Source organism: Cavia porcellus, unplaced genomic scaffold, assembly GCF_034190915.1.
Source record: "Cavia porcellus strain 051 isolate PalLab524CR breed Dunkin Hartley unplaced genomic scaffold, mCavPor4.1 scaffold_2, whole genome shotgun sequence".
NCBI classification, from domain to species: Eukaryota; Metazoa; Chordata; class Mammalia; order Rodentia; family Caviidae; genus Cavia; species Cavia porcellus.
Window position 1 is genome coordinate 126,573,836 of NW_026947485.1, and position 16,879 is coordinate 126,590,714.

At 43.3% G+C, this 16,879-nt stretch overlaps 1 protein-coding gene across 4 annotated transcripts in view; it reads left to right on the forward strand.

Moving 5' to 3' along the window:
- Positions 1–16,879, forward strand: part of Adgrv1 (adhesion G protein-coupled receptor V1) — a 526,418-nt gene that overhangs the window by 271,923 nt on the left and 237,616 nt on the right. For all 4 annotated transcript variants that reach the window (XM_063245326.1, XM_063245328.1, XM_063245329.1 and 1 more), the window contains 5 exons: positions 2,160–2,344; positions 3,457–3,706; positions 4,323–4,462; positions 5,918–6,078; positions 12,532–12,632. In XM_063245326.1, the coding sequence (XP_063101396.1) occupies positions 2,160–2,344; positions 3,457–3,706; positions 4,323–4,462; positions 5,918–6,078; positions 12,532–12,632 (837 nt within the window). The remainder of the gene's footprint in view (positions 1–2,159; positions 2,345–3,456; positions 3,707–4,322; positions 4,463–5,917; positions 6,079–12,531; positions 12,633–16,879) is intronic.

Sequence of the window (16,879 nt, forward strand, 5' to 3'; positions counted from 1 at the left end):
CTTGATAAAACATGAATCATAAGATCCAATTTTGTGCTCCAGAACAAAGAGCTGAGTTTCTCCATTTCTGTTCTCTGTTCTGGTAGCTTATAAAATCTTCCCCACAGTCAGTTCAGGTCTTCTGTTTGCCAATAACCGAATTTTGGTAATGATGTGTGTTCCTGTGTTGTTACTTATGTCAAGTGGCCTTTTTAGAATCAGGCTATTTGTTTTGATCACATACCTTTTAATATTATATGTATTTTGTATCAGAATTATTTTTGTGTGACACGTGTTATAATGATACTAGCAGCGATTTTGATTTCCCTCCAGGTTTTGCTGTCTGGGTTTGTATTTTGTTCTTACAGTGATTTTGCAGGACTTGTCTGCTCTGCATCAGCCCACACTGTGGCTTTTGGACTGCTAGGTGAGGAAGTTGTGGTCCGTGCAGGCGAGGTCAGGAGCAGCCTTGGGCCAGCTAGGTCACCACCTGTGTGCCCTGGGACAAGTTAATTATCCGCCTTCTGCTCCTGTTGCCTTTCCTGGAAATAACAAAAATAGCAGTAGGTCCTTCTTCCTGGGATTTGTGTGAGGATCAGCGAAGTTAGTATTAAGTCCTGGGGCCTACAAAGTGTCTGTACTAACCAAATCTTGGATAAATGGCATTTTTGCATTTGTGTATTTTAGTAAAAAACAAAACAAAAACCAAAAAACCTTTATATTTCCCTTGAACATGAATAAGTTTGGATAGCACTAGAATTCTTGAATTATAGCCTTTAATTCTTAAAATTCTATTCATGTTGTTCTGCAGGCTTCTGGCATTTTATTTTTAGAAATGTCCAATGTCAAACTGAACTTTTATTTCTCTGCTAGTAATTTTTTCCTATCTGATTTCTAAGTATGACTTTTTTAAACCGTAGAATAACATTTTAAAGATCACCCAAATATATCTGATGTTGTCTCATTTCCTGTTTTTCTCTGATGTAAAGCGGTCTGCATTTTTAGACAGATTTCTTTAGTTTATTAAGGAGCTTTGTTACTTCCCTTTTCTTCTACCTGCTCTATTATATTTCTTGGAGAGTTGCCCTGGGATTTTCCTGCTTGTCTGGTACAATTTCTGTAAGTTCTGGGAGATTTTTCTTGAGCTTATTTTCTATTTGTCATACTGTTTGTCTGTCTCAGTGTCTAATAGGCCGTTCTCAGGCTTTATTTGTAATTTTTGCATCATTAAATCTTTCTTCTGTCCCTTTTATCATATTTCCCCTATAGATTATTTGCCATTCTTCCTCCCTTTCTCTGAGGTGGCTATTCTTATAAATTCATATCTTGAATTCTGCTATCAATTTAGAACCATACTAGATAACAAAGTTATAAACAGTATGGGAAACACAGAACCATTTTCTCATGGAATTCCTGCAGTAGGACAAGCAGATAAGTCATTTCAGAGTTGTAAGTTTATTAGTAAAGGTACGTGTGAGCCAGAAAGAGTGACCGTATTTGTTGGTAAGTGAGGCGTAATGTAGGAATCCTAGAAAAAGTGATGACTTTGAAGTTTGAAGATTAACAGGACCCATCAGATCTGTGAGAATGCGGCGGGGTCACACCCACTGTAGTCCAGCAGCAGGGATGTGGTCCCATCATTCTGCCAACCAACACCACCAAGGCAGTTTTACCTCCTTACTATTCTCCTTGTTCCTCGAACAACAAATTCCCCAGCTCATTAAAGTAGGGGGGTCAGATGGACCTTAGAAGGCCATTGTGTCAAAGGTCTCCAGCACTCTTTGCTGAAAAGATTTTCTGATTCATTTCTTTATGCAAATTAAGTGATATGTGGAAGCTTGTGTCCATTGAAAAACAGATAATTAAGAATAATCTCTCTTCCATTATGAACAAATATTTTCGAGGTACTTATTCCCTTATCTTTTGGACAAAAGAAAAAGAATCTTTGGAGTAGGTGTAAAGTGGGATTAATTTTAATCATGATTTAACTGTTGTAATTGAAGTGATTCATGCATCCGTATTTGAAATGTAATTTCATACCAGCTTCTCTTAAATTCTCCCCAGAGTCATCTTTATTTTGCTACTATTAATAACTTAATAAAGAATAAGAATGTATACACTGCCTGTAATTTATGAAGCTTTGTTTCTCATACAGATTTCCATTGTTGACTTCTTTCCAGATAACTGTGGAAGGAAGAAATCAAGCTTTCAGTATTGAAAGCCGAACTCTTCTCTATGAGGTCCTTTGTGCTCTCGTTAACCCAAAGCGGAAGGACACCAGAGGGTTCAGCCACTTTGCGGACGTGACTGAGAATTTTGCCTTTTCTCTGCTGACGGATGTTCCCTGTGGCTCTGCTGCTGAAAAGTAAGTGGCTTCTCCTGCAAGAGCACAAGCGTGCAAATGCAGTTTGTTGCTTGAAGCAGACAGGGGCCCTATACCAGGAAGAAGAAGCGTGCACTGTCAAGAATGAGTTCCTCTCCTTTGTCTGAGAGTTCAAATGTCACGTTGCCTACTCTAATTGAATGGCTAAAGGATGGATTCTGAATGGAACAGTAGGAAACTGGTCCCACCCTTGGGAGAGGTTACTGTGCTTCTCCCAAGGGTGCTGGGCATCGAGTCCCCATGGAGGCGGCTCTCAGATGTGGGTGAAACTTGGGCTCTGTGTTTCCTGGTGGAGTCTCATGGCAGGTTTTTAATGCACAGTGGTTTATAGGTGACAGTCATTAGATAAATCAGAACATGGTAGCACAAAGCTAAAAATGGTGTGTTCCTATTTGCGAACACAGAAGTCATTGGTAAAAAAAGAACATGGCCCAAAAATGAAATTCCTCTCAATTTTTACAGAGTAAATATATGCCATCCCAAATTACAGACCATTATTTGACTTATTAAATGGGACACATCTGATTACAATGCTTACATAAAACTATAAATTTTATTATTCTGTATGAATGTTGTCAGTTTATTAAGTCACATTGAAAATTTAGAGAAATTTTGAAGAATACATTTGAAAACTCATAATTTAAGTCATCGCCTGTTTTACGGAGCCTTTTATGGAGTCTGACAGGGTAACAAAGTTGTTTGGATACGTAAAACTTCTAATGTTTTTTTTCTAATGTCTGTTCTTAAATCACAGAACACATGAAATTAAAAGAATGAATCCATGTATAAGAGGGAGAAAAGAAGAAGCAAAAGACAAAATAATAATGAGATCTACACTGTACATTTGCTATATATAGTCTGGACTCCGTATTCAGTTCAACAATATGATTAGATTCTTTTGCATGTTCAGATATTATGTTGAAAGTATGATGTTAACCATAAAAGACCTGAAAGCAGATTTTGTCTGGTGCCGCTGGGTTGGTAGTGTCATTGCTATTAAAGAACAGGACTGCATGTAATACACTTTAACCAGATAAGTGGATGTGGATGAAAGCACAGGCCATGTTAGCTGACCCTCTGCTTGTGTTTTACAGAAGCAAAACCATCCTTGACAGTTGCCCCTACTTGTCAATACTGGCTCTTCACTGGGATCCCCAGAAAATCAATGGGCACAAGTTTGAAGGAAAGGAAGGCGATTATATTCAGATTCCAGAAAGGTTGTTGGATGCTCCAGATGCAAAAACAGTGCCTGGAGAAAGTGCCTGTAAATTAGTCCAGTTTACAGAGTATAGCAGCCAGCAGTGGTTTGTAACTGCAAACAGCCTTCCTGCCCTGAAAAGTAAGGTAATCTATCATTGAGAATGTTATGTGGTTGGAGTTTTATTTTTTAGCAGATACACTCAGAATGCATTTGTTTGATCAGATTTTTGGCAAGTGCTATGTATTGTGAATATTAATTCATTGTGAAAAGAGATCCATCTATATGAATCATTTGAGAACGTTTCATTTGGAAATATTTTTCATATTTTATTAAGTAAGATATGTATGTGTATGTATATATGAGAAAAATGAAAAACACAACTGTCTCTGATATATCCTGTCATATACCTCATTCTTGAAGAAGTCAGCTACAGTTTAAAGTGAGAGAGAGTAACATGAGCCATAATTTATGGAGGGAAATATGTGAAGGACCTTAGAAAACATATGTGTAAGTGGCTCCAAAATATTTATTTAAAAATAAGTGAAGAAGAAGGAATCTTAAAATAAGTGCAGTGGGGTAAGAATGTGCACAATAGAAACCAGTCAGATGGCAGTGCATTCATAATGGAGCTAACTATTAATAGCAGAAGGGATCAAGTGCCTAGTTACTAGAAAAATGAAGTTCAGTTAGAGTAGGAGGGTGAGTGATGACACCATGTGAAAATTGGCGTCACATCTTCCACTCGTTTGGACATGACAGGTGCTGTCTCTGAGTGTGAAAGGCCAGCACTCACAAGTCCTGGCTAATAACAACGAAGTTCTCTACAGGATATACGCCGCTGAGCCCAGAATTGTTCCTCAGACGTCGCTCTGTCTCCTTTGGAACCAGGCCACTGAAAGGTGTGTGTTAGTAATTCCTTCGGATTAAAATTCGGTCTTCCTCGTCCTGCTTCCTCACTGTGGCAGCTTCTGGTGGGCCTGCAGGCTGGAGAATGAACTCCAGTAAGGAGACGGTGCTATCTGGCATGCTCTGGCCTCGCTCCCACCTAGTGACTACATACACGGGCAGCTCAGGGTTCTTTCATTGCTGTCTTTTCCCAGGTTGCTGCGTGAGTGCTGCTCAGTCTGGATCACTTTTTTAAAGTTCTCATTGACTTGTTGAGTAGGAAAGGAGTTTCCTTCCGTCTGGCTGGCCATTCAGGAAGTGATGCTCTGCATTTGAGGGTCAGAAGGATGGGGAATTCTAGTGCACCACGGGGTTAGAGCGCCCTTGGGGACTGGAGCCAGAATAGTAAGAGAGCAATTCTTTCTTTGAGTCTCCTTGGCCTCCGGACTCACATTTCTGAGCATCACTGTCACTCATCGAGAGGGACAAGAATCCATATGGTCACGAGATTCTGCTCTTCCTGAATTTCACCCACACAAACTGAACTCCCAGAGAGGCTTACTGGGCCAATCAGCTGTCCTTTATAGCATTGGGATTTTGGTTAGTCTTTCTTCATGAGAAAACATTTTGGATTTCAGTTCCTGGTGCTTGATAGCAGATCTTGAACTCTGAATTAGGATGGTTCAGCTCCTGGTTTTTTACCGTAGGATGGTGCAAAAGTAACCAAGTCCAGTAGAAACAATACTCAGAGTCTGAATTTTGATCTTTTATTAGCAGTACAGAAGGGGCGCTCCCATGTGAGGCTCTAGCCACACAGAGCCACAGTGGCTCATGAGCCACGCTGTCACAGAGTAAAGGACTGAGGTGACCATGGACCATTGGCTCAGCTACAGTGTTCAGTAGGATCTGTGTGCTCTGCATTTTTGAGTGACACTGTCTTCCATGCGCAATGGGTTTATCAGGATGTAACCCAGTACGAGTCATGGCTACTCTAATGCTCAATGTATGAGAGCAGAGAATGCTTCCGGCTTAAGTCTGTAGTTTGGATTAGGAAGTTTTATGTCCTTAGAAAATGTACAGTCGTGGGTGGAGATGCACTAAGGCCAGAGGGCTCAGGACTCAGCCCTGGGGGATTCAGAATAAGCCAGCTTGACAGACGGAAGCCTGGAAGTGCCTTGGAAAACATGGATGTAGGTAGCTCCAAAACACACAAAAGATGCGGGAAAAATCTCAGAGAAGCTCACAGGTCATTGCCACAGGCCATAGTGGAAGGATTTCTGGACACAGGAGGGAGGATGAGCGCTGCCCGTTCCGTGGCTAAGCTGGCCCTGGGGGACTTGGGAGTAAGAGGGGCGTGGGTTCGCTTCAGGGTAGGCCAGGGCTGCTGCTGCCCCGTGGAGAGGACTGTGGAGAAGCGTGGCTGGCGTGTAGGTGATGCAGGAACCGTGACTGCTGTGTGTCTCCCACAGCTGGTGGTCGGACAGCCCCTTGTGCCGCGTGGTGGGGGATGCTGAGGACTACGTGGACTGCGCCTGCGCACACTTGTCTACCTATGCAGCCTATGCACAGATGCACAACTCGTCTGCGTACAACGAAGCCTTCTTCTCCTCTGGATTTATCTGTATGTCAGGTCAGTGGCGGTATTTTCCCATGAATGATGTTAAGCATTGTGAAAATGAAAGTGTGTTCCCATAGAGCTTTCATGCATGCAAGATGCAGACCTCCTGTGATGCATCGCCCTCCTGTTGGCTCATTAATTCATACAGCACATGTTTAGGGGGGCCCGCTCCACACTGAGGATGCGGTGAAGAACAGGACCCAGCACCAGGTCACAGAGAATGCGTGGTGTCTTATGGGATAGAAGTTAGAGCACAAATAGGCGAGATAGTTTACGATATTGTGACTGAGAAGGAAGGTTCCACAGCTGGAATATCAGGACTGTTTGAAATAATGTATGTGTTCCTTTAAAAAATGCACTCCAGGAGTTGGTCAGCCTTCTATATCTCAGGAGCGCTGAATCAACCCAGCATCATGTTAAAGAATAAATCATCTTAGTTCTACATCTAGGCCTGGTTCTGGCAGTAATAGGAACTTGAATTGTATTAATGTATGACCTCTAGACCTACAACTAAATGATAAAATTATTCATTTTTGCTATATTAACTCTATTTAACTGGAAAGCCTACGAATTTCCCTCACTTATCTCCTGCCCATTCTGTGGCCCGATTCAGTTTTATAACCCCACAACTGCTTCTATGAATACTTTGCTGATTAGGTGGAGAGCTGGTTTGGGTAATGGTTAAAATCATAAACCCTGGAGCCAGACTTCATGAGTTCAGATCCTGATTCCACTATTAGCTGGTGTAGAACCTACAGAAAACTACTTAGTTTTCACACCCATAATGTAGTTACTTCCCAAAAACCCCACCTGTGAATTCATGAGGCTTTGGGGGTAGGGCTATCTAGATCTAAATCGTAACACTGCTTATACAGGTTATAAACCACATCTGTATATTAGGATACCAGATATATTCACTCAGACGTTACTGATAAATCTGGCTCAATGATGTTTTTTCTAAATATGATTTAGAGTCACTGAGTACATGACTTTCTTATTTGGTATGTAAATAACCCCTCGCATAGTCTTTACCTGTTAGGAAACTTTTTCTGCAGATAAAATTAAGTAATTATTTACTGTTCTTTGTTCTTTTTTTTTTTAACTCTTTCCAGCATAATTTCATTTTATCCAGTTTCTAAATTTCTGTAATATAACTTAATTGCAAAACTAACTTAGATTCAATGGCAAATGTTAGTGATTTCTTTTTTTTTTTTTTTTTTTTTTTGTACCAGGGATCAAACTCATGACCTTGAGCTTGCTAGGCAGGAGCTTATGCCACTGAGCTAAATCCCTGGCCCTGTTAATGATTTTTATTCTTAATACTATCTTTTATAAAGTATGACATTTCTTATTTAATAGATATGTCTTGGTAGTACCTGTAGCTCCAAAAACCAAGACACCATATTTTACTTTAGCTAATGAGTTTAAAGAGCAAATAAATTTCATAGAATGATGAAATAAAATCAAAAGTTGCAATGAAGCAAAATCAAAAGTCACAGTATTGAAATGAAAGTCTAGATGTGTTTTATGTGCTTCTATAGACATAAATTCAAGTGCTACTAAGATCCACAAAAATTCCTTGCTTATTCCAAACATGGAACCTGAAAGCAAACATTCCTCTCTCCCTCCCCGCCTTCTCCTCCCTCTCTCCTGCACTTTGCTCCTACTCCTTCTGTTCTTCCCCTTCCTTTTTTAGTTGTGGAACTAGGGGTTTTTAGTTGTGGTATCCAGGCCTACGCAGAACTATATCCCCAGCCATTTTTGTTTTCCTATTTTGAGACAAGCTCTCACTATATCTTGCCCAGGCTGGGTCTGACCTTGCCATCCCCCTACCTCAGCCTTCCAGAGTCCTGAGGTTACAGGAAGGTACCACTATACCTAGCTGAGAAATATCTTAACTGATAAACTTATTAAATCAGTCCCTTGATAAAATAGCTTCAGTAAGAAACTTGGAAGATCTTGGATTAAAATTTAAAAGTCTAAAAAGTTTTGAGATGCACCTCAGTTTAAAGGCCTTGGGTGCAACCCCCAGTACTGCAAATAAAACAAAATAAAATTTAAAAATTTAAAGAAAGAATGTTTTTCTGATTTTGTAATAAGCAAGCAAGACTATAAAGTACTTCCTGGGAGAATTGTTAACAAATATGTCTTTTCTATAACTTGCTTTAGAAAAGGCAACATTGATTTGCTCATGAATTTGAGAACCAATATCTAAATCTCAGATATGTGTTTACTGCCTTTGACTTGGAAGTGATTTCTGTGCTTCAAAATTATTGGTTTTGTCACCCTTGGTCCATAAGACGTTACTGTGAGACTTCCTGTTCCTGTCTTTGTGCCTCAGCTCAGCTTGGGGGAGGATGGATTTGCCTCTCTGCTGGGCCCCAGGGACCGGAACAGAGAAATTTTTGTGCCTTAGGGACAGGTGAGGCCACACCAACTGTCCCTCTGAATTTGATAGCAGGGAATTAGTTCTGCTGAAACACAGCAGCCTCCAGTTAGACTGGAGTTTGAGCTTTTGTGGTTTGAATCCAAGTAGATCACAGCGTATCTGTAACAGTCCTGGTTTTCAGTTCTGGATACTTCAGAAAGTGTACAAAGCGCGCACAGAGCCCAGAAAGCTTTGAATGATGAAAACAGGAGTGTACTACGGCTTAACCCGTTCACCACACACCAGAAAACTAAACTGAGGTCATTTGTTGAGGTGAGAAAGTCAAACAGTACTGCCTGTGCTGTAGAGTCCAGCAGTGTGGCCTGAGTCATCACGATGACTTGGGAGAGACAGACTTACAGGGCCTTCCTCAGGTGATGGTGCCACCGCCGTGTCATGTGATGACCCGGGCTGAGGGACACGGCACTGTCCTGTAGAAATGTCCGGGGGGCCTCCCCTGGTGCTCGGTACTGTTCCATTGGTCAACAGGCTGTTGGTTAGGTTTGTCCTGCAGTCTGCTGCTGACAGGAGTCCTCTCGTCTGTCATTTTGAAGGGGCCTATACCATGCCCTGACCCATTTCCAGTTTAGCATTAGAACATGGGCTCAGCATTTGACAGGCTCACCTGCCAGCCAGGCTTCTAGGTGTGGAGCGGTTTTAAGCTGACACTAGCAGGAGGCTGCACTGCAGCTGTTTTTCTTTTTCATTCTCCTAAGGTAGAGAAATCTTCTTAACACATTAGTCAGACTAAAACTTTCCCTTTTAATTGGGAATGGTTTTATTTACTTTTTGTAAATTACTGACACAATGTCAGCTCTGCAACAAATGATTGTTTATGAAGTACTGGAAGTTATAGGTTAAATAAATTAACACAGTTGGAAATCCTTTGAAGCATGATCGTTCCTTTGTTCACTGTTTATAAAAACACAAGTATATTTAGGTTGTGCTTTTTATGTTTGATAAGCTGATAGCCTTTCCAGAAGAAAGCCGTATCACCAAATGCATTGTATTTACTTCCAAATTACTTTTTAAAATAAGAGATAATTTCCAAAGCTTTCTATGAAGTTCTTCCAGAAATACTGAGTGTTCTCTGCAATTGTTGTCATAAGATATCTATGTCAATTGCGAGGGTTTCTGTGCCCATCCACACAGCTTAACTTCCACTGTCAGATGGAGAGTTAGTCTCTAGAAGAATGGGTGAAATCAGCTCCGACAGAGCAGTGGAGGGGCACAGCTGTGCACCTCTAGAAGTTCGAGAGCTCAGCACTGACTCCAACATGCTCACATCTTGGCTGTCTCCAGCTGAGTATGTAACTTAGGGCAAATCCAAATGCAAAGCGGAGAAGACAGCTCGCAGCGTCGTGGACAGATGTAGTGCCCAGGTTGATGGATTTTGTCAGGTCCTGGTGTCCTGACACCTCTCATCTTTCTGTTGTGCTTCCCCAAAGACAGTGTCCCCTCCTTCTTGTCCTTGCATGGGCTGAGGCCAGCTCTGGTGCCCGCAGCAGCCAGTAATGATGTTGCCACGTGCCAGGAAGGAAGCACTCTCTGGCCCTGTTTTATGAGCTGTGCAAGTATCCCGAATGCCACCCAGAATCTTTGCTCCCACATCTCTCCCACCTGAATTGTGTCTGTGCTCTGTCCTCAGTTAGCATCTTCCTGGAAGAAGGTACAGACAGATGCTTAAAGAAACGAATGCTAGCCGGAGTCCGAAGTGTCTGGCTGTTGAACCAGTATTGCCCACACAGCCCCTGGCTCACACAGTGGTTTTAATAACTATTTGCTATGTGAATAAATCGCATAACAGGCAGCGTTGATCAGTAGCTTTGGCTGTGTGACAGATTCACACTTTCACATCCTCAGCCATCTGATGATCACAGTCACTTGTAATGAGAACTTTTCAGGAACTCGGCCCCTTTTCCTCTTTCACTTAGAGCCATGTAACCCAGCACTCTAGCAGAGCTGGCCTTGATGACAGAAAGGCCACCAGCCACAGTGGTTCACAGCCCCTTGTAATACAATTAATCCAACTTAGAAGCAGAGATTTGAATTCCATTTCATTTTAGTTCAAAGACATTTGACCTTAGCCACGTGTGACAAGTGGCTATCACGTTCAGCAGCCAGGGTGTGACGGGGTTGATGGTCAGCCACTGATCTCCATGGCAGCCCCATCCCACGGGAGTGCATCCTCTCCCACACAGGCAGACTCCCGTGTGCCCCGAGCCTCTCTCACTTCTCCCACCTTCCATCTTCTCCGAGCACACGCTTTTCTCACCGTGCACTTCCCTGATGGGTGGCAGCAACCAACAGGTGCTGCACCGAGGGCAAAGCCGCAGATGCCTGGGCATCCATAGAGATGAAGGAGGGAGATGCAGGCAGGCACTGTTGGGGAACAGGAAATGGCAACCTGCAAATCCAGCAGCTGGTTTCTGAACACATGAGAATAGGGACTTGCTTGGGTTTCTCGTCCTGGGAACTCTGGAGTGTGGCTGAGTGCACTTGAGCATCAGCTCCAGGAGAGAGCAATTCCCAGGCCCCTGTACCCTGGTGTGGTGGGCTTTGGAACAGCCCCTGGCCTTTGCCACTGCCCAGGAACCTGCCCAACAGGCTTCCGAACAGCGCATCACTGTGGCTTCTTGGCCAGTGCACAGCCTCCCTTCCTGTGGGGAGCTTTGTTATGCCCTGTTAAAATATAAACACATAACCGAAGTGTTCCCCACACAGAGCTGCGAGAGGCATTTCTGAACAGAACGTGCTGCACAGGACCCCCACGTGGGTGCTGTGCCGGTGCCTCATCCCTCTGTGCTACAGACTCTTGCATCAGAGAAGAGGAAGTGAACAGGCAGAGGGCCGAATTATCACCCTGTTTCCTGTCTGTCCAGGGCAGTGGCGGTGAACCTGTCAGAGTGCTCATCGACAAAAACAGCCTGTGTGGCACTCGTGCTGTAGGGTCACCACCACCGGCCCAGGGCACTGATGGAATTAAACCAGGCGACACATGTGAAGTGCGTGCAGATGCTAAACACCTGCAAGCAGTCCCAGGGCTTCAGTCAGGCAAAGGAAAACCCCACTGAGGGCCAGGGTGGGGCCAAGGCTTACATAAAAAGCAGGGCTCCCATGTGCAGCATATTTAAATTTAAAAGGTGAAAAGTACTCTCATGCTATGTGTGTGTTCTGCCTTTAAAATCTAGCATCAGAAGAAACGTGTGGGAATCAAGACACAGACGGTGGCTTGGTGCTGAGGTTCTAACCATTCTGCACAGTAGAGTGAACAGATGAGTTCTCATAGACTGAGAGATCATAGGGAGAATTTTCCTCTCACCTCTTAGAAATTTACCTCCTTTGGTTTTTTTGCAGTACTGGTATTGAACCCAGGGCATTCATACTCAGCTGCATCCCTAGCCCTTTTTTATTTTTTATCTTTGAACCAGAGTTTCACTAAGGTGCCTCGGCTGGATTCAAACTTTGTTCCTCTTGTCTCAGCTTCCAGTGTACTGGAATGACAGGTTCATGCCATCACACCTGGCAGAAATTTAAGTCATGGTGGGGGAAGGAACGCATTTTGTTTCTGGTTCTGGTGTACAGTAGTGAAGACTGCCTTTTAAAGTTCATAATCACTTTGCTGTAATTACAGAACCATTCCAACGCAGATGATCATCTCGTTTCTGCAGTGCTGGTCACAGTTTGTGCCTTAGAAACTTGGTTATCTTTCCAGATATCTCTATTTTAGCCAGGCCAGCTATTTTTAAGAAGTCAGACTGGAATTTGATTTTTTTTCTTAAACAATCCAACTTGACTGAGATGAGAAGAAAGCCACATGCTTTTTTAAATTATTGACTTACTCATCTTCAGCTGGGAAGCAGGCACACAGGTTCAGTGTAGGAAAATTCAGGTTCTCCTTGGGGAATGTGAAGGTTACACCAGTTCTGCGGAGTCGGGTGGGTGCAGGGCTGCTCCCGCCAGGCCTCACACGCTGGGCTGTCTCCACATGCTCGCCCAGGTATGCTGATCTCTCCCCTGGCCTCCTGTCTCCACAGGGCTCGGCCTGGCCGTCGTGTCGCACGTCTTCTGCGCCAGGTGCTCCCTGTTGGCAGCAAAGCTCCTGACTCACATGATGACAGCCAGCCTGGGCACGCAGGTAGGAGAGCGCCTGGGTTCTGCTGGCTCAGGAGGTGCGTTCGATTCTGCCTCCTCCAGCCCTGCAGCCTCCTCCTACCCCCTCAGGCGAGCTCTGCTTAGTTGAAATAAGCTTATTTCCTTTGCCACAGAGGCTGGGCGAGGGGACACAGGACAGGAGCCTGAGAATATCAGGCCTCCAGTGTATGTTGTAACTTCTGGGAAGAAGTGCCTTAATGTCCATCAGATGCAAGAAAATAGCTTCTAGTCACAAAGCATCCTATTGTCAATTAATATCTGCTAAATATTTAACTAATGTGTGTGTTAATATGCATTAATATGTGCTGTTTTGTCTGTTTCAGTAAATATGCTGAGTGATAAATTCTTCCTAAGGGGGACACTAAGATGGTATATTCAGGTCTGGGAGGGGGCTAGCTCATCCGGATAGCATGTAATTCACATGTGCCAGGCGCTGAGTCAATGCCCAGTGCTAAGAAAATGAAAACAGACTAGGTGTGGTGGTGCACACCTGTAGGACCAGTACTCAGCAGGCTGAGGCAGGAGGATTGTAGTAAGTTCAAGGCCAGCCTGAACTACATAATAATAGCGTGTCTCAATAAAGGGGAAAAAAGAATGGCATATGCAATACTACATATGTACAACATGTATTGCTTCCTGCATATGGTATACTTTGGAAAACCATCCTCTTTTGAAATGTTGTTCAGTTTTCTGTCCTAGAAGAAATAATGTGAAAAATAAACCTTGAATTACAGATTAGCATGTGGCTTAAAGAATGTGGTTGAGAGCACTGCTGTAGGCACAGAGGTGCGTCTAAAGATAAAGGAAATTGCCTTTCCTGCCCGTGTGACACAAGCTGTCTGGAAGGGTGGGTGCACAGATGACCAGCTACAGCTATGATGGTTTCCAAAGCACCAGGAGTGAGTGAATGTGTGCAGGTTCACGCCTCTGGCTGTCAGGAAAGTCTTTCCAGAGGAGGGCGCCTGTGAGCTGCTACTCAGATGAGTAAACAAGGATGCATCTTTGAGGAGGACAAAGAGGAGTGTAGGTATTTATAGAGGCCAAAAAAAGAGTAAAGAACAACCACTTGGATAAGGCTGGAGTTACAGGTGCACACAGAAGTTGCTGTGTGATGTTTTCATTGGAAGACTTTCAGGATATCAGGTAAAATAAAAAGTGCCCTCCTGGGGCACCTCTGGGAGTGTGGACAGTGTTCTGTTTCTTATCCAGGTCTGGTAATAGGCATGCAGCCAGTGTCTGTACATTTGTTGTGCTGCACACGCACAATTTGCAGTTTTTCATAGTGCTAATGTGCACTTCATTGAACTCAGAACAGTATTTTTAAAGCATGACTTCAGTGGAGGAGGTGAAATACAAAACGGGAAATTATCCGGGAGATTGTCAGTCTGTGGTCTTTTTTGATCCCAGGAGTGAAAATTACCTGGGTTCTGGAGAACAGTCAGGCGCTGGCTTGCAGGAGAGGGTCCCGAATGGTTCTCCAACCACCTGTGACATGCGGAAGGCATGGCCTTTGGACCTGAAGAGGCCATTTCTCTTCCCTCCGCGTCCTGCCTCAGCTGTCTGATCTTGCCTTCCCTTGTCCTGTGTAAGATCTTCACCTCCTGTAATTACAGTCCACTTGGCCGTACTGACCACCGATTTTGGTGATTTTTTTTGCATCAGGATTTGCTGCAGAACTTAATTATAGTGCTGAGAATTACAGGTGGCTCTGCAGCATCCTGGCAGACAAATTCGCTCATGTCTAGGGATGTGGGAGAAAGAGCCAAAATTTGTATTTTAGGACATTGCTTTTCTGAATCATATTGTACTTCACACTGATTTTGGAGAAAATCATCAGTCAAATGCATACTTTTAGAATAGATAGAAGAGTTTGGTATGAAAAATCAGATGGTATGACACTGGACATGAAGTCAGCAAGAAAAGAAATCCTGAGGCGCTCCACACAGAGATGGAGCTGACTGCACCAACCTGGCTCTTGCCTTTCTAAAAGTTCAAGCTGTGTTTCTAGCCCCATTCCAGCACCTTACAGTGACAGTCACTGCTGTTCTGGCTGAGGGTGTGTCTCACTTGGGGGACTCCCCATCAGCATTACAGTGCCATCCCGGGGGTCTTCTCTAGAGAAGGCGAGGGAACACAGGATTGGTCTGTGCTTCTGGTTACCTCAAGCATAGGAGTTTCGAGTGCTCTACAGACAGACCCACCAAGAGCTTGTGGACAAAGGAACAAACAGAAGTGCGGGAATCCTTGACTTCCTGTCGGAACAGTGTAGAATAATATGTCAGGGGATCAGGTAGTCAGACAAATACGCTGCAGCCTGGCACAGCTTCTCCACCTTAGAAATATGTAAAATATTATCCCCATACTTAGTTACATATAATTTACTGTACTTGTATCAATAGCTAGAACAAGGTAGACAAGAATCCAAAAAATTATTGCTTTGAAAGTCAGGGGGGTGTGGAAGAAAAGGGAGAAAGAAGGTGGAAAAAGGAATTCAGACGTATTATGTACCTGTTCTAGCTCCACAAAGAATATCAACGTTATGTGCTACAAACTTGTACTATTAAAAAAATGTTAACATAAAAATTCAACAATATAATATTTTAATCTGGAATTTGTCTGATAGCGCCTTTTAGTCACATTGAATGTAAAATACCAGCAGGTGGCAGTAAAAGGTTTTTACAAAACTGATCAGTGTAGCAGAGATGGAGTTTAGTGAAAACACAAAAACTGGTAGTGTACTTTCCTGGCACTTCTTTGGGCTGGAAAGTGTCTACAGCACATCAAATACGTTTGTGATTTCCTACCTTGTTCTTTTATGATCGTTATTCAAAGCTGAGCTAAGCACATTAGTAAGGTAACAGGAGAAAGCTAGGACCATAAGACCTGGCTTTAGAAATGTCTGCTACCACTTACCGTTCATAGTTGAGTTCATGAAATTACTTTCATCGTATTTATACTGTGATAAGCTTTAAGAATTATGTTGCTGATAAAGATAAATGTGTTTATGGGAACCTCAGGGCTAGGAATTTTGAGATAAGATCTGTATTTTCAGTAGTTTATCAAAAAGCATGCATTTTTCTTCAGGGCCATGCCAAGTCATGTTTTTCTTATTTACTTGAAACAAACTGATTAAAGAGCTAGAAGTTGTGGGGCCACTTATTTCAGGGATGATGTGGAAAACAGCAAATTTTAATGGCATCGGGTGACATTTCTGGGGAAAAACATCTAATTATATCTTTGGGATTTGTCTCTGAATCCCACTGCCAAGCCATGTGGTCCCAGATAAGGCTGGTAAACAGCTCGGACAAAGGACAAGTTTGCAGTTCAGGACTCGCAGCACAGCGGGGCTCTGTTAGGAAAAGCAGTTCTCCACTCTAAAAAAAGAACAGAGGTTTCCTCACAGAAAGCATGATGATAAGATAGAGCTCTATTTACTCTGATTAATAATACTTAACAAGGTGGGAAATACTTGTTTTTGTCTGTCTGTTGGTGTGGCTTATTTTCTGAAATTGAGTAACAAATTTGTCTAGGAAAATGATTACGCTGGGTCATGCATAGGGCTCCACTTGCCCGCCAGCCTGTACATTATCTGAACCACCATGTCGGTGTGAAACACTTAAGAATTTGGAATTCTTGCATTTCTGGCAGCCACTAGTTGTCAGGAGTTTCAGCAACATAACCCTCCCCCGAGAAGGGAAAAGAGAATTGTTGAAGATTTGGAAGACTGCTCTCTGGAAGTTAGCAGAACTTGGGCTGGTAGAATCTTTTGTCTTTTGTTTCTGTTCTACAGAGTTTTCAGGGTGTCATTTTGCGACTTCCCAGGGAGGATCCTACTCAGACTCTCTTGCTAAGAGATTGTCCTTTCGTCTGGGGTCTGTATCACCCTGGTGCAGCATATCTAATGTCTGTGAGAGCCTCCAAGAGTCCTGTCTGTGCGTGACAGAGGCCACAAGCCCCTTGTGACGTCCCAGATGCCAGCTCTTTCCCAGCATGGAAGGGCCAGCCTCTGTGCCAAGCAGCTTGCCTTCTTCCAGCAAGGCCGTTAGCTCAAGAAAGTCATCGTGTGATTAGGGCCTGAAAATGCACGTCTGACTAGCTTATTTTTGCCAATGGAAGCAGAGTGAGATGAGAGATGGTGAAATACTCATTAGTCAGAAGGGATTTGTTTTTCTTAGATGTTTTGGTTGCTCACTCATTAACAGATGATGCTCTGTTGTTTCCGCTTTTGCT